The following is a 17,024-nucleotide window of genomic DNA, read 5'->3' as shown; positions in this document are numbered from 1 at the left end:
AGCAGATGATGATTCTTGATTCTGGTTAAAAAAAACAAGAAATTATGCAGATAATATAAAAAAATAAATCACTCTGTATTAACTGAAATTCCTTAATAATTTCCTTTTACAACTTTCTAACTCACAAAATTTTCTTTTGAATCCTCAAACTTTTTTTTGATCTAAGCAGATACACAGCCATAAGATAAAGCCATTAAAAGAAAGGCAGCTTGTTCTTCCTCTCCCAGCTTCCTCTTCCACATATTCTGAACCAATAAATTATTATTATTATTATTTGTCGCTCTGTTTTTACCAATTTTCTTTTTATTCTTCTGATCTCTCTTCTCTAATCCACCACCACTCCTACTCTTTTTTCTGTATCTGATCCCACACGCATTACACAGAGTCTGCAATCAACAAAATAATTATTCATCAGAAACAAATTAAACAAACAAATTTAAAAAGTAAAAATAATTTAAAATTCGAATAAAATTACTTTAGGACCATCCGGACCGCTTCTCCAGCACGGCGTTCTTGTCGTTTGACAATCTACACAGATTTTCTTCAACTCGTTACAGTGACTACTGCTCGTACCACTGCTATTATTCATTTCCTGTACCTGATTCAAAACAAACAAGAAAATAAATAAATAAATAAATCAAGCAATAATAATCACATGATTATATAAGAGAGATGATTATAATCATTACTTACATTTGTATTCAAATCAAATATCATCATTGCTGATGAAATTAAAATTAAGTTATATTCAGTGAACCAAAGACATGGACAGAGGCTTTTTTTTTAATGAGTGATATTTGAAAAGGTGATAATAAATGAGTGTAGCGGAGACGCTTTAATGGCGGAAACGGAGAAGAACAGAGAAGAGGAACGAGAGGTTCACTAAAGGGATGATAATAATAAAAGTAGTAATAAAAATAGGGCTCATTTCAAAATATGTATAGATACAATTCCCAGGCAATTTTTGATTTTTTTGATTTTGAGTGTGGCGGCGTTAAAAAGAAACCCTAAAATTCGAATTGCTTTTTTAATTGACCAAATTGCCCCCTCTTTTTTGGCACCAACCCAACAATTTTTACATTTTCCAAGTATAATAATTGTCCAATTAGAAAAAAGTTTATGGGCAACATATAATAAAATGATTTTTTTTTATAAATTTGCATAATTGATTATGTGAATATATGCTGTAATAATAAACAATGCATTATAAAATTAAAGCTGTCATGACTTTGTATTATTTTTTGTTTCCTTATATATAGTTTGTGCCATTGAAAATCTAGTATTAAATTATAAATAGGTTCATTATAAAATTTCCATAAATTAAAGTTTACATTTAAAATCAATATAAGAAGTTTATTCTTAATTAGGGTAAAAAAATAAAGTATTATGGATGCCATACATGAAAAGGCATATAAATTCATGTATTTAATTTAATAATTAATGCCAGCTTTGTATTGGAAAAGGTTAATTAACTTTGGAAAGTGATGCTAATTTTAGAGTGCATTGATTAATTAATTAATTAATGTTGAGAATTGTAAATAAGTAGAAAAGGAAAGGGCAGAAGAAGGAGATGAAAAGTTGGTGAATAAAAAAGAGATAAGGATACAAGAAGAGACAAAACCCGGCCCATAGATTCTGGTCCACAAACACAAACATAGACAGCTATGTGTCATCACTGTCTTTATTAATTTTGTTAATTTCCTTTTTGTTTTCTTCTAATCAAATACCATTGCCATAACATAATCCCCACTTCAAGAAACATTAATATTAATTCTTGGTAACATGAAATCATGTTTAATTTTATTTTTTACTACCAGTTGCTTCTATTTGTATTATTAAATTGTGTGGTGTTGCTTTTATTATATTATGTTATTTTTTTTCACTGTATGTTTATTAAATAATTTCTATTTTTTTTAACTGAAGATAGATATATATTGCAAAGAAGAGCATACAAAAGATGAAAAGTCTAAGCTTTTCATAAAACCGAAAAAAAAAACAGAAAAAAATACAAAAAGCTTAAACGGAATGCTTAACAGTTTGAGCCCAATCATGAGCATCCCGATTCTGTAGTCTAGGAATATAGCGGAAAGTCAAAGTTCTGAAAGCCTGACGAAGATGCCATATATCTTCACAAATGTTCTGCCAACCAACATTTAAACAGATGCCTGAGTTGACTGTTGCAGAAACTTGGAGAGCATCTCCTTCAAAACCCACATCTTTCCAGCATTTACTATTAGCCCAATTCATTGCTTCTCTAAGAGCCAGCAGTTCTAGTATTCTCGGATCCCAAATATGACGAAAAACAGCCGAGAAGCGACCCACAACAGTATGCTGATAATCATAAGCAATAACAGCAATTATCCCAAATTTGTGAAGTTTGTCCACATCAGCATCATAACGAAGAATAACTGTAGACTGGGCATAAGAAGGGAACACAGATGAGGAATTCTGATCAAAAAGTATATGCTGAGTCAAACCATCCTTAGGACCTATAGGAGTCATCTGCAACTGAACTTCCTGATATTCCAAACGAGCAGAGATGCTGAGAGAGATAACCTCCGAGACTGTTGTAGAATAATTTCTATTCACACTTATTTGATAAATTACATTTAGAATAATATAATATATTTTTAAAAAATACAAAATATCTTCTAAAATCCAACTGATAAAATATTTTCATTAGAAAAATATCTAGTTTATATTTTGCGGATGCATTTAAATCGAACCAAATTAGATTAGAATGAATAATAAATTTTTAAATTGAATTAATTCAATTCGGTTGATCTTTTGGTGTGTTTTATACAAAAATATAACTGAATTTTTAAGTTTTAAGTTTTAAATTAAAAAGCTAAAAAAATTATAAAATTAAATCAAATCTAACTGAATTTCTCGGTCCGCTACTTTTATTCAATCTGAACTGGTTTTTAAACGCCCTGCTTATAGTGCTGCAGATTTTTCAGATTGTCATGTCAACGTGTTTATGGCTCTTGCTGTCGAAAAAACTTTGACTGTTTATTTTGTTCAACTTGAATAATAATAGAATAGAATATATATTTCACATTACAGTAAATGACAAACTTAGTTTGAATTCAAATTCATTTTCTATGTTCTTCCACAGACACTATTTCTCATTTAGAATTAAGAAACTTAAAATTATAATGAACTGACTACATTGGATAAAACAAAACAAACACATGTTTCTTCAACCTTAACACGTACATTTGAGTTAACCTAACTTACTTGGACTTACTATCTATAAGTAGTATTTATTTAATTTTTCTTTCAATTTTTAACCATCTATATTTAATTAAATTACAATATCATAGACTTTTCAGCCCAATGGTTATTCAAAAATACTTCTAAAACTTCGAAACTTTACATATATAATCTATTCTCGTACAAATTATTATTTCGTATTTCAACATTTTTCGTATCGGCTTTTCCATGCAATAGATTACTAGTACTTGAATTTATTCCTGTGTTGTCCAAGCGCAGTGCAAATTTGAGCCAGAAAAGCGAAAAGAATACCCAAAAACGAAACTAGCCTTGATAATATGAAAATTGCCCAGTCTTCAAGATTGTGGTTTGGAAAATGGGCTCTGTCTGAGATTAATAATGCTCTGTAAACTGCTTCACCTACTGCATATGCACTCACTGGGTCTGTCTCTTCTGCTAGAAATCCATATTCTGTTAAGCATGCAATATCATATACTCCATTACTCTCTGATATGCCTAAGTGCTCGCACAATTTGATCCTGCTTTCTATTCTTTCTTCATCTGTTAACAAGTCGCCGTGGGTCAATATCAGCATTGGATTCTCATCTGCAATTATCAAATGTGTTAGTAAGGGTGTAAACGGCCAAGCCGGGTCCGAGCTACGCCAAGCTCGAGCTCGAATTCGAATGTGTTATAAAAGTTTGAGCTTGGATGGACTTAAATTATCAACTCGACTCCAATGACATCCGAGCTATTCGAGCTCGAGTTCGGAATGCGTTATGCATTGCTTGTAGTCGAGTGTGTTATACAAGCTCAAACTCGAATGGCCTTAAATTATCAAGCTCGAGCTCGGATGGCCTTAAATTATAAAGCTCGAACGAGATATGAGCCACTCGAGCTCGAACAACATCTAAACCACGCGAGCTCGACTCGAGCTCGAATGGATCTAAACTACTCGAGTTTGACTCGAGCTCATTAAAAAATAAAAATATTATTATATTTGTGCATTTAATTTTTTTTTCACTATAATGTATGAAATTTTATCAATTAATTTTATATACACCCCAGAAGTATAAATAATCAATATAGTAAGAAGTTAATTATTATTTTAAGTATCTAAATGTTTCGTTTAAATTCGCGAGTCCTTCTTGCCTCTTTAATTGAGACTGGAGCTTGGTTCATGATTAAACTCGACTAGCTCAAACTTGACTCAAATTTTTTAAATCGATTTTAAATTTTCAGTCGAGATAACTCATGAGTAGTCTAATTCATTGACATCCCTATGTGTTAGAAAGTATGAAAATGATCACTTTAAATATAATGTACGGATACACAAAAACTTTACAGAATATTATATTTCACCCTTTCGTTTTTTATTTTAAAAACACTTCTAGGACTATGAAATTTTACATTTATAACTTACTTTTTATAAAAAAATATTATTCAATCATTTTTCTTTTCAGCGTTTTTTGTATCAGTGATTCCGTTTCCGTGCAATATAGATAATAAAACTTGAGCAAAGTATAAGAGAGCTTACTGCATTTTCTTAAAGCAGGGGAGCAAAAGAGCTGTTTTGTAGCTTGTAATTTCTCGGAATCACCTGCTCTTAAAGCTGTATAAACTTCAAAAATATTAACTACAACCATAGCAAAATTTACTCTCCTCGTTACAAACTTTGAACAGCTTCTTAAAGCTGCAAATTCTTCATCATTTTTCAACAAATTTCCATCTCCTGACCTCGAGCAAATTTGATTGTGGTGGACTCCATCACTCATCCAACTTGACAATTCTTCAAGTGCTTCTCCAATTTTATCATAATCAAACCCTCTTGAATCATACACACAAAACCCACTCTGCATTGATCTCATTATGTTGTGCTCTTCCATGTACATGGTTGTGAAGTTTTTAGTACTCCCTTCAAAAAAAAACCAAAGTTTCAATTCTAATCCACGGATAAATGATTCTCGGAGTTTCTACACTATTTCGTTATTTCATTTTGGTAAATAAATTTTAATTTCATTTCCAACGGAAAGTTCTCATATCAAAAATACATATGTGACAATCAAATTATGTTTATTTTTATCACGTGACAATAAATTCTTGCTTATTTTTATTGATTTTGTTTATTATGCATACACGACAAAATTTCATATAAAAATCAACAAAATCGATTTCCACATTGCATTTTTAAACAAAAATTGATCAACTCGTATGCAATTTTTTGCATGAAATTTTCCCTTAAAAATAAAATTACAATTTAATAATCATAATAGAACAAATTAGAATTGGCCGCTATTTAATATAAGTTGATAGATTTAGTGATTCTGACAATTAGTTACCCACTCATTAACACAATGCAATATTGAAAAAATAAAAAGTTGAACTAAGAACACACTCACCAGAAGAAGTTTGAGCAAAAGGAACAAGTCCAGTACGGCCAAGAACACTGTACATTAGATTAACAAGAGAACTTTTGCCAGAAGAAGAAAACCCCACCAAAAGAATTGTGATTACTGGAGGAATATCCATATCTTCCTTTTTAATTCCTCCAGTTGGTACCCAAAAATCACCTGATTTATACATTTGCAACTTATAACGAAGTTCATTGATCCCTTCATCAGAAAGGAGAGCCAGTCTTTCCAACTCTCGGAGAACTCTAAGCCTCGGAGTTAGGCTTGAAATGTCCGGCAAGCCGAGCTTGAGCCTACAATAGTCTTCGAATTTCGAAGCGGATCGCCACCAGCAATGCACCATATTTGAAGATGGATAGTCATCTTCGTCACTTGAAGAAAGTTGGTTCTTCATGTCTTGATGTGATCTTCCTTTTAATTTGGTTCACTCTTTTTTTCAATTTATCAACAGAATGGTTGTATGTATAGAATTCATTGGATTCCATGTTAACGGCTATTTCCAGGGTATTTCCTTCTGGCCAGTGGTAGTTTCTACGGGTACTTTTTCCTTTTAATTTGTATTGTCGTTTCAGTAAATACCCATGTTATGGAAACTTGGTATTTCGTTTGATTTAACCGTATTTTTTTGTCACTATAAATTACCCTGTTCAAGGCGTGTAACTATTTGATCTACTGGCTGTAGATAATTAGAAATAAGCAAAATGGAAAATCAAAACAACATAGACATCATATTTTATACTCCAAACTGAAATTTGATGCGCCTTTCTATCTAATCAAAAAAAATAAAATCTCAATTTAGCATTTGTAAACTTTTTTTTTCCTATAATAATTTGAGCATGTAGGTTGCGATGGGCAGCCTCACATGTGCATGCATTGAATCATAAACTAGAATAAGAAAAGAAAATTTGAAAAACTGATAGAATAGAATTTTAAAAGGGACTATATTGTCTCTGTAGACTCCACCAGAAAGCCAATGATCGGCGACCAGTTTTAACTGTTCGATGAATTCTTGACGGCTTCAAAAACCTTCTTTATAAGAGAAACAGTAAAAGCCTTCACCATTCACCTGAATTACGAACCTGGACTCTCAGCTTCATTCCACTAGTGATTTAATATGCTGCAAAAAATTTAAACATTTAGCATCAATAAATGAGTACAAAACTAATTTTAATGCTTAATCATGTTGAACACAAACTAACCCATTAATAAATCATGAGGAATGAGTTCGTACCTCAACCAAATTTAAATCCACCGGAAGGAACAGGAACTTCATTGCCTCCAAAGTGAAATCCTGATTCGGGAGCATCTCCTGAAGCCAGTTCTTCATTGTCGTCGTCCTCCAACCAATATGTCTCGAGAATCTTCACTGCTTTCTCATATATGTCATTGTTGTCGTGACTTTGAAGGTTTTCAATCTTATCTATTCCCTCGGCATCATCAATCATTTGGGTATACAAATTTACATCTCCAGTTTTGCCCAAACTCTTTTCAGCTTCCCCAACCTTAAGAATGTTCTCAAGCCCCTCCAAGCAAACTGTCACAATCCTAGGGTCAGGGCAGATCAAGAGATCACACAATGGCTTAATGCACCCCTGGCTCACCATGTACCTATAATTCATAAATAACATAAGTTTTTAAAGGAGCACAATTATAAAACTTGCTAAGAAAAAGAAAAGCAGTGACCATTATGTAAAAAAAATATACTTGATTTGTTCATGAGAGCCACCAGAAGTAGCATTTGAAATTGCCCAAGCAGCCTCTTTCTTGATCTCAAATTCAGCAGACTGAAGTAGTTGAACAAGAGGACCGATGAGACCAGCTTCAATTATGGCCTGCATAGTTTCAAAGCACCAGCTTAATCACAATGTCCACTTCAATAGGTGGGGAATGGACATCAATGTAGAACTTGAATATGTAATGGGATTAAATACATAATTATGAAAAATCAAGAAGAGAGACATATATAACATATCATGATTGAATGTTAAGTCTACTCAGCCATTTGAAGCAATTAAATCAAGAGGCCGACGATACTGTGACACAATGAAGAGACTAACTCACCTGTATTTGATTTATATTCCCTGCTGTAATATTTGAAATTGTCCAGCAGGCTTCTTTCTTGATGCTCTTCTTATGATTATGAGTCAAGAGATTCAGAAGGCACGGAAGTGCTTGATGTTCTATCATACACTGAGGTCAAAAAAAAGAATAGGAAAAAAAAAAGAACAAAGGGTCAACGCACCCCCTGAACTTGTGACACGGGGTCATTTAACCCAATTTATACTTTTTTGAGCAACAAACCCCAAAACTCTTCATTTTTGGGTCAAATAACCCATAATTGTATTTTTAAAATGTGTAAAATACAAATCGGAGGTGAGAGATACAAAAATATAATTAGATACTTCCCTAATTGTTGTGATATAATTATTCTAAATTCATTTTTTTGAAATAAAAATATAAATTATTGGGTTATTTGACCCAAAAATGAAGAGTTTTGGGGTTAGTTGCTCAAAAAAGTATAAATTGGGTTAGATGACCCCATGTCACAAGTTCAGGGGGCGCGTTGACCCTTTGTTCAAAAAAAAAGGCAAGTTATTTAGTCAGAACTCAGAAGACACCAACATAGACATTGAAGCCATTCAGACATTAAAGATGTTCAGTAATTGCAAACATGATAAACATTGATAAAATGTTATTAACAAAATAGCTCATATTTCCTTAAGATCTATGTTAAAGGAAAATTAATTTGAACTAATAAATATTTATGAACCACAATGCAAAATACATCAGATGACCAATTTGGAAGGACTATCCAAAAAAAGATGCACTTCAACAAAACACTTCTAAAATACATCTCCCCTGTGGCCTATCCTTGGATGTTATGGTCACTTGACATCACAGTTAGCTTTCACAAACTAGACTAAGTGCACCTTCCCTATTCAGTCAAAGGTTAGCTATCAGCTCTACAACTTGTGGATTGCCAGAAAAAATTTCATTTTGTCTTTAACCTTCATCAGCAACATTATAAGCATAACTGTTATCCTTCTAGTTTATCTAAGTTCACAGATCTAAAGAAACATATCTGCATTGTCAAGGAAGAAAATAAATATGACTGTAAATTTGGAAAGCTTCACCAAACCCTAAATTGCTCAAAAGTTTGCCTCACTTTGTATGTGGTATCCAATGGTCACTGTTACATGTAGGGAACTTCAAATAATATCAATTCTACCTCCAAACTTACCAACCAGTGTCTTTTATGAAGTAGTAAATTCCCAATAGACAGTTTTAAGACCAAGAAAACATGATCATCATCTCAGATATCTTTACCAAAAGCTGTACATGACTAACACAAATCTGATTAATACCGATTTCAAGTAAAGCATGCTAGAACGAACATTCATCTCATTGTTACATTGTATCATTAACAGAACAACATACCAAATCATATTAGTAAGACATCACTCCTTCCTCCCTCATACCCAACCATAAAAAATGTATAATATGAAAACGCTGTGATTCATCATTCAAATCTCAATATATATTGATCTCTAATTATATTATAGCTACAGCGTAAAAGTCCTTTCATGTTGGTCATGCAAGTGTTGTAAAACAGTTATCGATATATAATAACATATTAACATGGTTAAAAAAATTTAAAACATAATAGAATAATGGTGTCCCACCAACGAAACTAGAGGGAGAGAAATGACTTAAATAAAGTAGCATGAAAAGGTACATGCATTATGATTTAATTTAGTATCATCATTATTACTAATACTATCACACGTTTTTTGAATGGGAGGGTATGTAACTAAATGGGTGAAGACTTCATACCTGAGTCTGCATATCATCGCCAGTAACAATATTTCCAACTGTACGTAGAGCAGGAATCAGCACTGTTGGAGACGGATGGCTAACAAAAGAACATCAACAAAGCATATTGCTTTTCATATATCCAAATAGAGAGGAAGATTTCAAGTTAAATATATATATACAAATAGCAAGAAAGCAGATCATCACTCACAGTAAAAGTTCAACGAGCCGAGGGCAGACACCTGCCTCAATAACAGCTTGGATTTTGTCATTCGCTCCATCTGAAAGATATGATAATGCCCAGCACGCATCTGTCAGGACCTCCTCGTCATTTGAATGTATAAGACGCTCAAGAGCAGGGAGGGCAGGCTTTGTCTGCTCATCGAATATCACCAGGACATAATATTAATTCCAGTTATAATATACATAGGATTAGGAACCAGAAAATCGAGTTATAAATCTTAATGAATTGTGAAACTTGAGAGCTAAACCTGCTCAAATGATGGTTGCGGCTTGCCCCTGCAGAAGTTAGACAACGTCCAAGTTGCATTTCTCAACATAGAAAGTTTTGCATGTTCATTGAACTGCGCAAGCAATGGCATCAAGGCACCATGTCCAAGGACTAGATCACGACACTTGGGTGAATCACCAGCAATATTTCCTAATGCCCAAACAGCCTACAAGTATATTCAGAAAGAGTGAGTACTAATCAGTAAGAAATCAAGAATTAACATATAAATTTGAATATAGTTTGATCAAATAAAGTCATCTACCTGTTCCCTAACATCATCAGTTGGAGAACTTAAAAGCTTAATAAATATAGGAACAGCCCCATGATCAATTACAATCCTAGTGTTTTCTGATGTACCAGAAGCAATATTTGTGAGAGCCCATGCTGCCTCAAACTACCAACACAAACAACAGAAAATTAACATTTAAGAAACAATAATTATTATATCAACCATAATTGCCAATAAAAAGAATTACAAAAAAATCGCATGAGGAAATATTTAAACCTGCAGCTGTGGAAAATCATCCTTGGCAAGGAATTCAACAAAGCGAGGAACAACACCAGATTGAATTACTTCATTGATTGGAGGATTGCGTTCTAGAAAGCAAAAATAAACTCACAACGTAAGAGATACAATCAAGAAAATCAATGCACTGCGACACATAGAGAAGTCAATAAATCAACCTATTGAGAGCAGCTTTCGGAAATGAGTGGTTGCCTCGAGCTGCACATTCTTGTCTTCAGACCAAACGCCAGCAACCATAGCCGGAATACTTTCCAACTGCAATACAATCACAATAATAATAGAAAAACACCAACTCTATCATTACTAACATTTCTTCACAGTACAGAATAAACGACATACAAATAAAATACAAATTAGATTCAAATCACAGAAAACCACAGCACATTAGTTGTTCTAGAGCTACAGTAGTTCACTATTAGCTACTCAAAACGGCACCGCGTCAAACATAATAAAAATATTAAAACAAAAATAATAATATTACCTTGTTATCGGCAGCGGTGGAATTAGAGAGTGGTTGAGCAGCAGCAGATTGAAAACCTTCACGGCGCTTCTTCATTAAGCTCTCTTCTCTCTTATTCTTACGGATCTCCACCATATTATCTTCTCTCCTCCGCCTCCCTTCCTCCGCATCCACCGCCACTTTGTACTTGTTCCGCCTCACCTCCGTCCTCGCGCTCGGCCTCAACGACATCGTTTCGATATTTTCTTACTGGCTATCTACTTGATTGATTGGATTGGAGAAAAAATGTGGAGAAGAGAAACGGAGGTTGAGAGGAGGGAAACGATAGGGTTTTTGGAATTTTGATTTAGTGAGAGAGTAAAGGGAGCAGAGAGGGTTTTTTGGGTTTGTTTTCAATTTTCAAGTTCAATTCAACCACTTGGAGTTTTGAATCTAGGGTTGGATTCGGTTTTATTAACGGAAATGCCACTGTGATCTTTTAGAAATTTGAATTTGAAACTTTGAGGGGGGCCTGGCTCTATCTAACGTATCTACGCCGTAAAGTATGGGTCGGCTTTTCAGAGATCATATATTTTATTGGAAAAAGGTAGAATTTTACCCTCATATTTATTCTATTTTTCACCTAGTCTTTTTTTATTTTTAAAATCTTAATTATGATCCTCATGTAGGATCCATTAAATACATAACACGTGGCGTTATTAAATGTTGTATCCAATCAATAAATATCACATTAATTAATGATATTTTAATTAAAATTAAATGCACCTTGTTGATTGGATACAACATTTGATAATGCCACGTGTCATGTATTTAATGGATAGTTCATAATCCTACGTGGCGAACTAGGTTCACACAAGTATTTCTCCTCATGTAGGGGTGTAAACGAGTTGGGCTACTCGTGAGTTACTCGAGATCGACTCAGAAAAAGCTTGAGATCGGCTCAAAAATTCGACCCAAGCTCGAGTAGCTTCATCTCTATCTAACATGTTAATTAGGGGTATTTTAGTTATTTTTTAACTAAAAGAACATTTGTGAATTTTAAATCAAAGTTCAGGGAGTTTTGTGATCAAATATGGAACTTAGGGACTTTAGTGATAAGAGGCCCTAAAATTAGGGGTGGTGGATGATTTTAAGCCTTTGAATTGGTAACATGGCTTTTTTTTACAGTAACATGGATGTATAATCACAAACTAACTGACATACCTCCAAAACTTGTTAAAGTGGGAAATATTCCCTTTATAGTTTGTAACCTATTCTAGCGCCATATCTGGCAATCACAAGCTCTGACTTTAACTACCTGGAACCAGCTTCTGCTGCTAGTTTTCTAAGCAAGTGTACAGATTCTAACCAAACCTATTTTACAAATGAGCAAATTCCTCTGGGTTCTTGATAGGTGCATTTTACACCTATGTTTAGGAGTTATTTTCGCATACTTTTAGTATACTTTGATACGCTTTTTCCCCGTGATTGTGTGCTTATTGTGTGTATTAGCGTTTCAGGTAAAACGGAGCAATGTGAAGTGTTTTGGGCTAAAAGAGGAAGAATTCAATATCGGAAAAAGGAGCGAGTCGAAAAGCGGAAAAACGAGCGAGGTTTGGGAAATAATAAGAAGGGCTCGATCGAGCCCTTCACTTATGAAGAGAGGCTCGATCGAGCCCTATGAACAAACCTGTCCAGAAAACTCTTCAAGACACAAGGCTCGATCGAGCCCTCACTCTTAAGTGGATGGCTCGATCGAGCCCTTTAAAAAAAAGCTCAGAATTTGAATTTCGAGACAAGACAAGACTCAAGGCTCAATTTCATTTTAGGCCCAACACTCCTCTAGTGGGTGTCCTTTGTTTACCTCTTTTGTAACCCATATAAATAGCACTTTATCTTATTTTAGGGGATAGACGAGTTTTAGAAGTTTTTGATTATTCTCCTAGTTTACCTCTTTTAGCTGTAGCAATCATCTTGGGATTTTTGGAGGTTCCTCCATTGTTGGATATTTTGAAGCTTTTTAATATTACTTGAAGTTTTATTGTTGAAGATTTTTATTACCCATTTCATGTTCTTGCTTTCTAGATCTACAAAGGTAATTAATTCCTACTTAGTAATGTTTGTTATTCATTTAATTGGTATTGCTGTTATTTTTATTATGAGTAGCTAAATCCCCCATATTTGGGGGTTGAAATGAAACTTATAAATGCATGATTTGGGATTTAGGGTTTTGGGCTTGTTGTTGATTGGTCTAATTGATATTCTTAATGCTTGTTTTAGTTTAGCTACCTAAACCATGATTCTAGGTTGTTTAACACTTTGAGAGAAGGTTAATTAATTGGATAGATTGGTTAGGATCCTAATTGATAACACTATAAGAGTGGGTTAGAGATTAGGAAACCTTAGAGTGGATTGTTAATCACTAATTGACTTGTTAAACGTGTTTAGTGCCACGAGAGTGGATTAGGCTTGGTTGGTTGGCTTGTTTATGGGTTTGTAGCTCTTTGAGGCTCGAGAGAGCGGGAGTTATGCTTTAGGAACGCTCGGTTCACGTTTTGAAGCCCTAGACCCGAAACCATTGATTGCATGACCTAAGCGGAGTTTCGACCTCCAAACCTCTTACAACATTTGAATTCTCGTTTATCATAAATCGTTTCTAGTCTTCTACAATTGTTAAATTAGTCGTTAAAATTAGTAGTAGTTGCAAGTTTGATGTTAGTTGAATTGTTAGTGTTAAATTGATACTTTAATCGAAATCCAATTGCTTGTTGCTATTCGAATTGAAAATTAAAATCCGCGTTCGTTCACTTTAAACCTCTTATCTCCGTGGGATCGATACTCGACTTGTCGAGCTACTACAAGTTAGCGGGTAAAATTGCTAACAGTTCTCCATAGATTGTTTTAAAATTTCCCCAGCTCTCCTCTTCTTGTCATCATTATCAGTATCCTTTCCAGACCATGGGCTTATCTTTTCATCACCCTTCTGTGATCTCCATTCTACTGCTTTACTCAAAGACTTCTTTCTAGTACCGATCTTAAATTGTACAGCAGATCGTTGATTTGAAAGAACCTTCTCTTGGCCCTCTAAAGAATCAGATAGCCTGTTTTTCATTGCTTCAATTACTGGAGCAAATGTATCCAGCACAGACACCTGGTTCCCCAAAGATGATCTCGCTCGATAGGATTCCTCACAATAGTTTCATTTGATAGTTTAGCTGGAGGAGCAACATGAGAAACTTTTTTCTCTCCAAACTGTAAAAGATCAGCAAGAAATGGATTACCTTCAACTATAATTTTCCGTCTAAACCACCAGCCATTGCACCAACATGAGGCGCTTGTGAACCGTTAGAAGCATATGGCTGTTGCAAGTTCAATGAAGATCTATCTGTACTTAGGTATGGCCTTGTTTGCTCACTCTTCAGCAAGTTAGAATCAGTAGTCCCTTCGTTCAGTGTGGGTAGCTGATAAGTCTGAGAATCAGGAAATGCATGCAGCCAATCTAGAATGTGATCACTGGGAGGTTCCTGACCACTTTACAGAAAACTTGGAAATGGCTTCCTTTCTCTAAAAACAGGAAATGAAGGAAGAGAATAGGTAAAGGCTACGTCCTCTGAAGTACCAACATACTGAGTAAGTTCCCTCGTTGTACCTGAACTGGCAATACAATGGTCAACATCAGATGCACCACCAAATCCCAGGGTAAACCCCAGCTCTTCCAATGCTTGAATAATATCAAATGCATTACCCTTAGATCTACCCGCTAAATTAGCATTACCATGCGCAAGCTTTTCGAGATTATGTATATACCGAACAGTATTAATGTCAGATAGCGTGTCAAGAGTAGATTGTTGAAAGGCCTGAAACCCAGTACTTTCACATATTTGTGCTACAACAATCTTTGCAATTGATTGCGCAAACTCATCACCACTTGAACCCGATTTTCTCTTTACAAGTTGTGAATTATCACGTACTCTTCTACTCTCCCTGCCTCCATGGCTCATATTCAACACTTCATATCACTTCACCCAGTCGTAAAACATCCGACAACACCATTGTTTCTCACCCATGAATCGCCATTCTATCACACCCACATTGTCCCATTACGTTAGCATTTCTAGATGACCCCATAAAAAGAAAGAAAAATGTAGTAATCGATCAAGAAAATGAAAACCCTAGCAAGGTGAATGAGAATTGAATAGATGTAGTAAAACACATGTAATACGAGCTACGTGTTTTCGGTCATTAACTCACAGCGGACTGATTTTTCGTACCAAAATTCAACAATATACTGAATCAAGATTTATTGGTAAAAATATTATAAAAAAGGGCTTGGATATAAATTATATTTCGCCATTTTATTGAGAAAAGGTGGATTAAATCCTTATGTGGAAAATATAATTTATTCTTATTTAAAAACATGTTCTATGTAGCCATTTAGTTTATTGGTTAAATTGTGATTCGTTTATTAGTTTTACAATTCATATTCTATCAGTTAAATATTTAAATACATAGACTTATTTAAAAAAAATCATATGGTAATTGGATATGTTTATTTTGTTTTAAATGGTTGAAATGGTGATTAAATCGTAAACTAAACGACGTACTAGCTAATCCGATTCGACCACTAGATTAATTTTTAAAACATTCACCACATATCAACCTATTTAATTGAACATGACATTTATAATAGATTGAGATTATACTCCATTTTCTTATTTTTTTAAGTTCAATTCGCAACTCGATTATATATCCATCCGGTAAATTAATTTATACACGTTTGACATGTAATTAAATATACAATAGGGTTTATGCATCTGGTAAATTTATACACATCTAACGCATATAATTATTCATTTTTAAAAATATTTAATTAAGTATTTTATTTAATTGGACCAGATTACATTGGTTGTCAAAAAATTATATTCCAATGATAAACTGCATAAAAGAAATGTGAGTAACGGTAGAAATGAAGTTTGGTCAGCAACAAATCATCAAGTTAAGACGCTAGGTGATCGGAGATCAAAATATTATGTATAAGGTTAAATCGGATAATCGATATTCATATGGTTTAGGTAGTCATAATGTCTTACTAGAAATGACTTACGACTTGTGGGCCGAAATAGAGATTTTAGGCCTACTGCCGACGCAATATGAACTGACAAGATCGCACACTAAGAACATGCCTAAAACACTTATGGGTTGTACAATTAAACCCAATATAATAAAGTGATTAATATATATATATTAATTGAGATTCGAATTTAAAGGATCAGTGTTATCCTTAAGATATTATATTTTGAAGAGAATATTAATAATTATTATATATGAGTGTAATTATCAAAAAGGAATTTTTGATATACATAAACTCAAAATGAGTTATCATAAATATAGTGTTTGAATTTGAAACACATTTTTGGATAAAATCCTAGATATGTTATTTTCTTATAAATACACTCTTATGCCTAAGGTTATATGTATGTGTTTTTCGAAATAAAACACAAGACAAAATCATGAAATATTATTCATAAATTCGTAATTGATTTGCAAAGAAATAGTGCTAGCACACAAGCACTTGTTTTAACAAAGGTCTGTTCGTGTGGATACTCGTATAGAGTACACATCCTTTTGGAGGCATTTCTGATCCGAAACAAGGTATCACCAAAGTGAACCACCTCTTTCCTTCCTACATTGATATTTGAATTCGACATTCGAGTAAGTTTTATTTACACAACTGTGTCTATCTCTTCGAATTATATGGATCTTGTTTGGGGTTTTTGATAAATTTTTGAAATTCTGCTGCATTATAAACCTAGAAAATACAAAACTACGGGGGTGAAGGGACTATCATTGGGCGTTTCCTGAATGTCCTAGTTGAGCGGGCCTTTTTATTTGGTTATGGGATTCGATGAGTTTTTCTTGGTTTTCGTCATCCTGGGATTCAATCACTAAATTTTTATAGGAAACAGATGTTCCCACAGACCGCGCCAAATGATAGATCATGCGATACCATCGAATCTATTTGAGGTTTATGGCCGTGCCAAATTTCCTGTATAAGATGAACGAAGGAAACGACAAGAGGTGAACTTAGGGCTCCGAATTCAATCTGAT

At 33.9% G+C, this 17,024-nt stretch overlaps 3 protein-coding genes and 1 pseudogene across 3 annotated transcripts; all 4 read right to left on the bottom strand.

Moving 5' to 3' along the window:
• Window positions 1-56: 56 nt before the first annotated feature.
• LOC126653652 (GATA transcription factor 16-like) lies at window positions 57-969 on the bottom strand. Its single transcript, XM_050347588.2, has 3 exons — window positions 694-969; window positions 476-598; window positions 57-386 (listed from the first exon to the last, which is right to left on the bottom strand). The coding sequence occupies exons 1-3, from the start codon at window positions 718-720 to the stop codon at window positions 162-164; spliced, it is 375 nt and encodes a 124-aa protein (XP_050203545.1). The 5' UTR covers window positions 721-969; the 3' UTR covers window positions 57-161.
• Window positions 970-3,354: 2,385 nt separating this feature from the next.
• LOC126686639 (uncharacterized) lies at window positions 3,355-6,240 on the bottom strand. Its single transcript, XM_050380777.2, has 3 exons — window positions 5,616-6,240; window positions 4,754-5,131; window positions 3,355-3,822 (listed from the first exon to the last, which is right to left on the bottom strand). The coding sequence occupies exons 1-3, from the start codon at window positions 6,019-6,021 to the stop codon at window positions 3,458-3,460; spliced, it is 1,149 nt and encodes a 382-aa protein (XP_050236734.1). The 5' UTR covers window positions 6,022-6,240; the 3' UTR covers window positions 3,355-3,457.
• A 98-nt stretch (window positions 6,241-6,338) lies between these two features.
• LOC126686637 (importin subunit alpha-1a-like) lies at window positions 6,339-11,345 on the bottom strand. Its single transcript, XM_050380776.2, has 11 exons — window positions 10,959-11,345; window positions 10,636-10,732; window positions 10,457-10,548; window positions 10,214-10,345; window positions 9,932-10,117; window positions 9,652-9,815; window positions 9,467-9,540; window positions 7,689-7,822; window positions 7,332-7,459; window positions 6,859-7,235; window positions 6,339-6,744 (listed from the first exon to the last, which is right to left on the bottom strand). Exons 1-10 carry the CDS (start codon window positions 11,166-11,168, stop codon window positions 6,860-6,862), a joined length of 1,593 nt encoding a protein of 530 aa, XP_050236733.1. The 5' UTR covers window positions 11,169-11,345; the 3' UTR covers window positions 6,339-6,744; window position 6,859.
• A 2,449-nt stretch (window positions 11,346-13,794) lies between these two features.
• Window positions 13,795-15,110, bottom strand: LOC126687862 (transcription initiation factor TFIID subunit 8-like; annotated as a pseudogene).
• Between the last annotated feature and the right edge of the window lie 1,914 nt (window positions 15,111-17,024).

Source organism: Mercurialis annua, linkage group LG6, assembly GCF_937616625.2.
Source record: "Mercurialis annua linkage group LG6, ddMerAnnu1.2, whole genome shotgun sequence".
Lineage (NCBI taxonomy): Eukaryota > Viridiplantae > Streptophyta > Magnoliopsida > Malpighiales > Euphorbiaceae > Mercurialis > Mercurialis annua.
The sequence above is the reverse complement of the archived record's forward strand: the minus strand, read 5'-3'. Positions and strand labels throughout refer to the sequence as shown.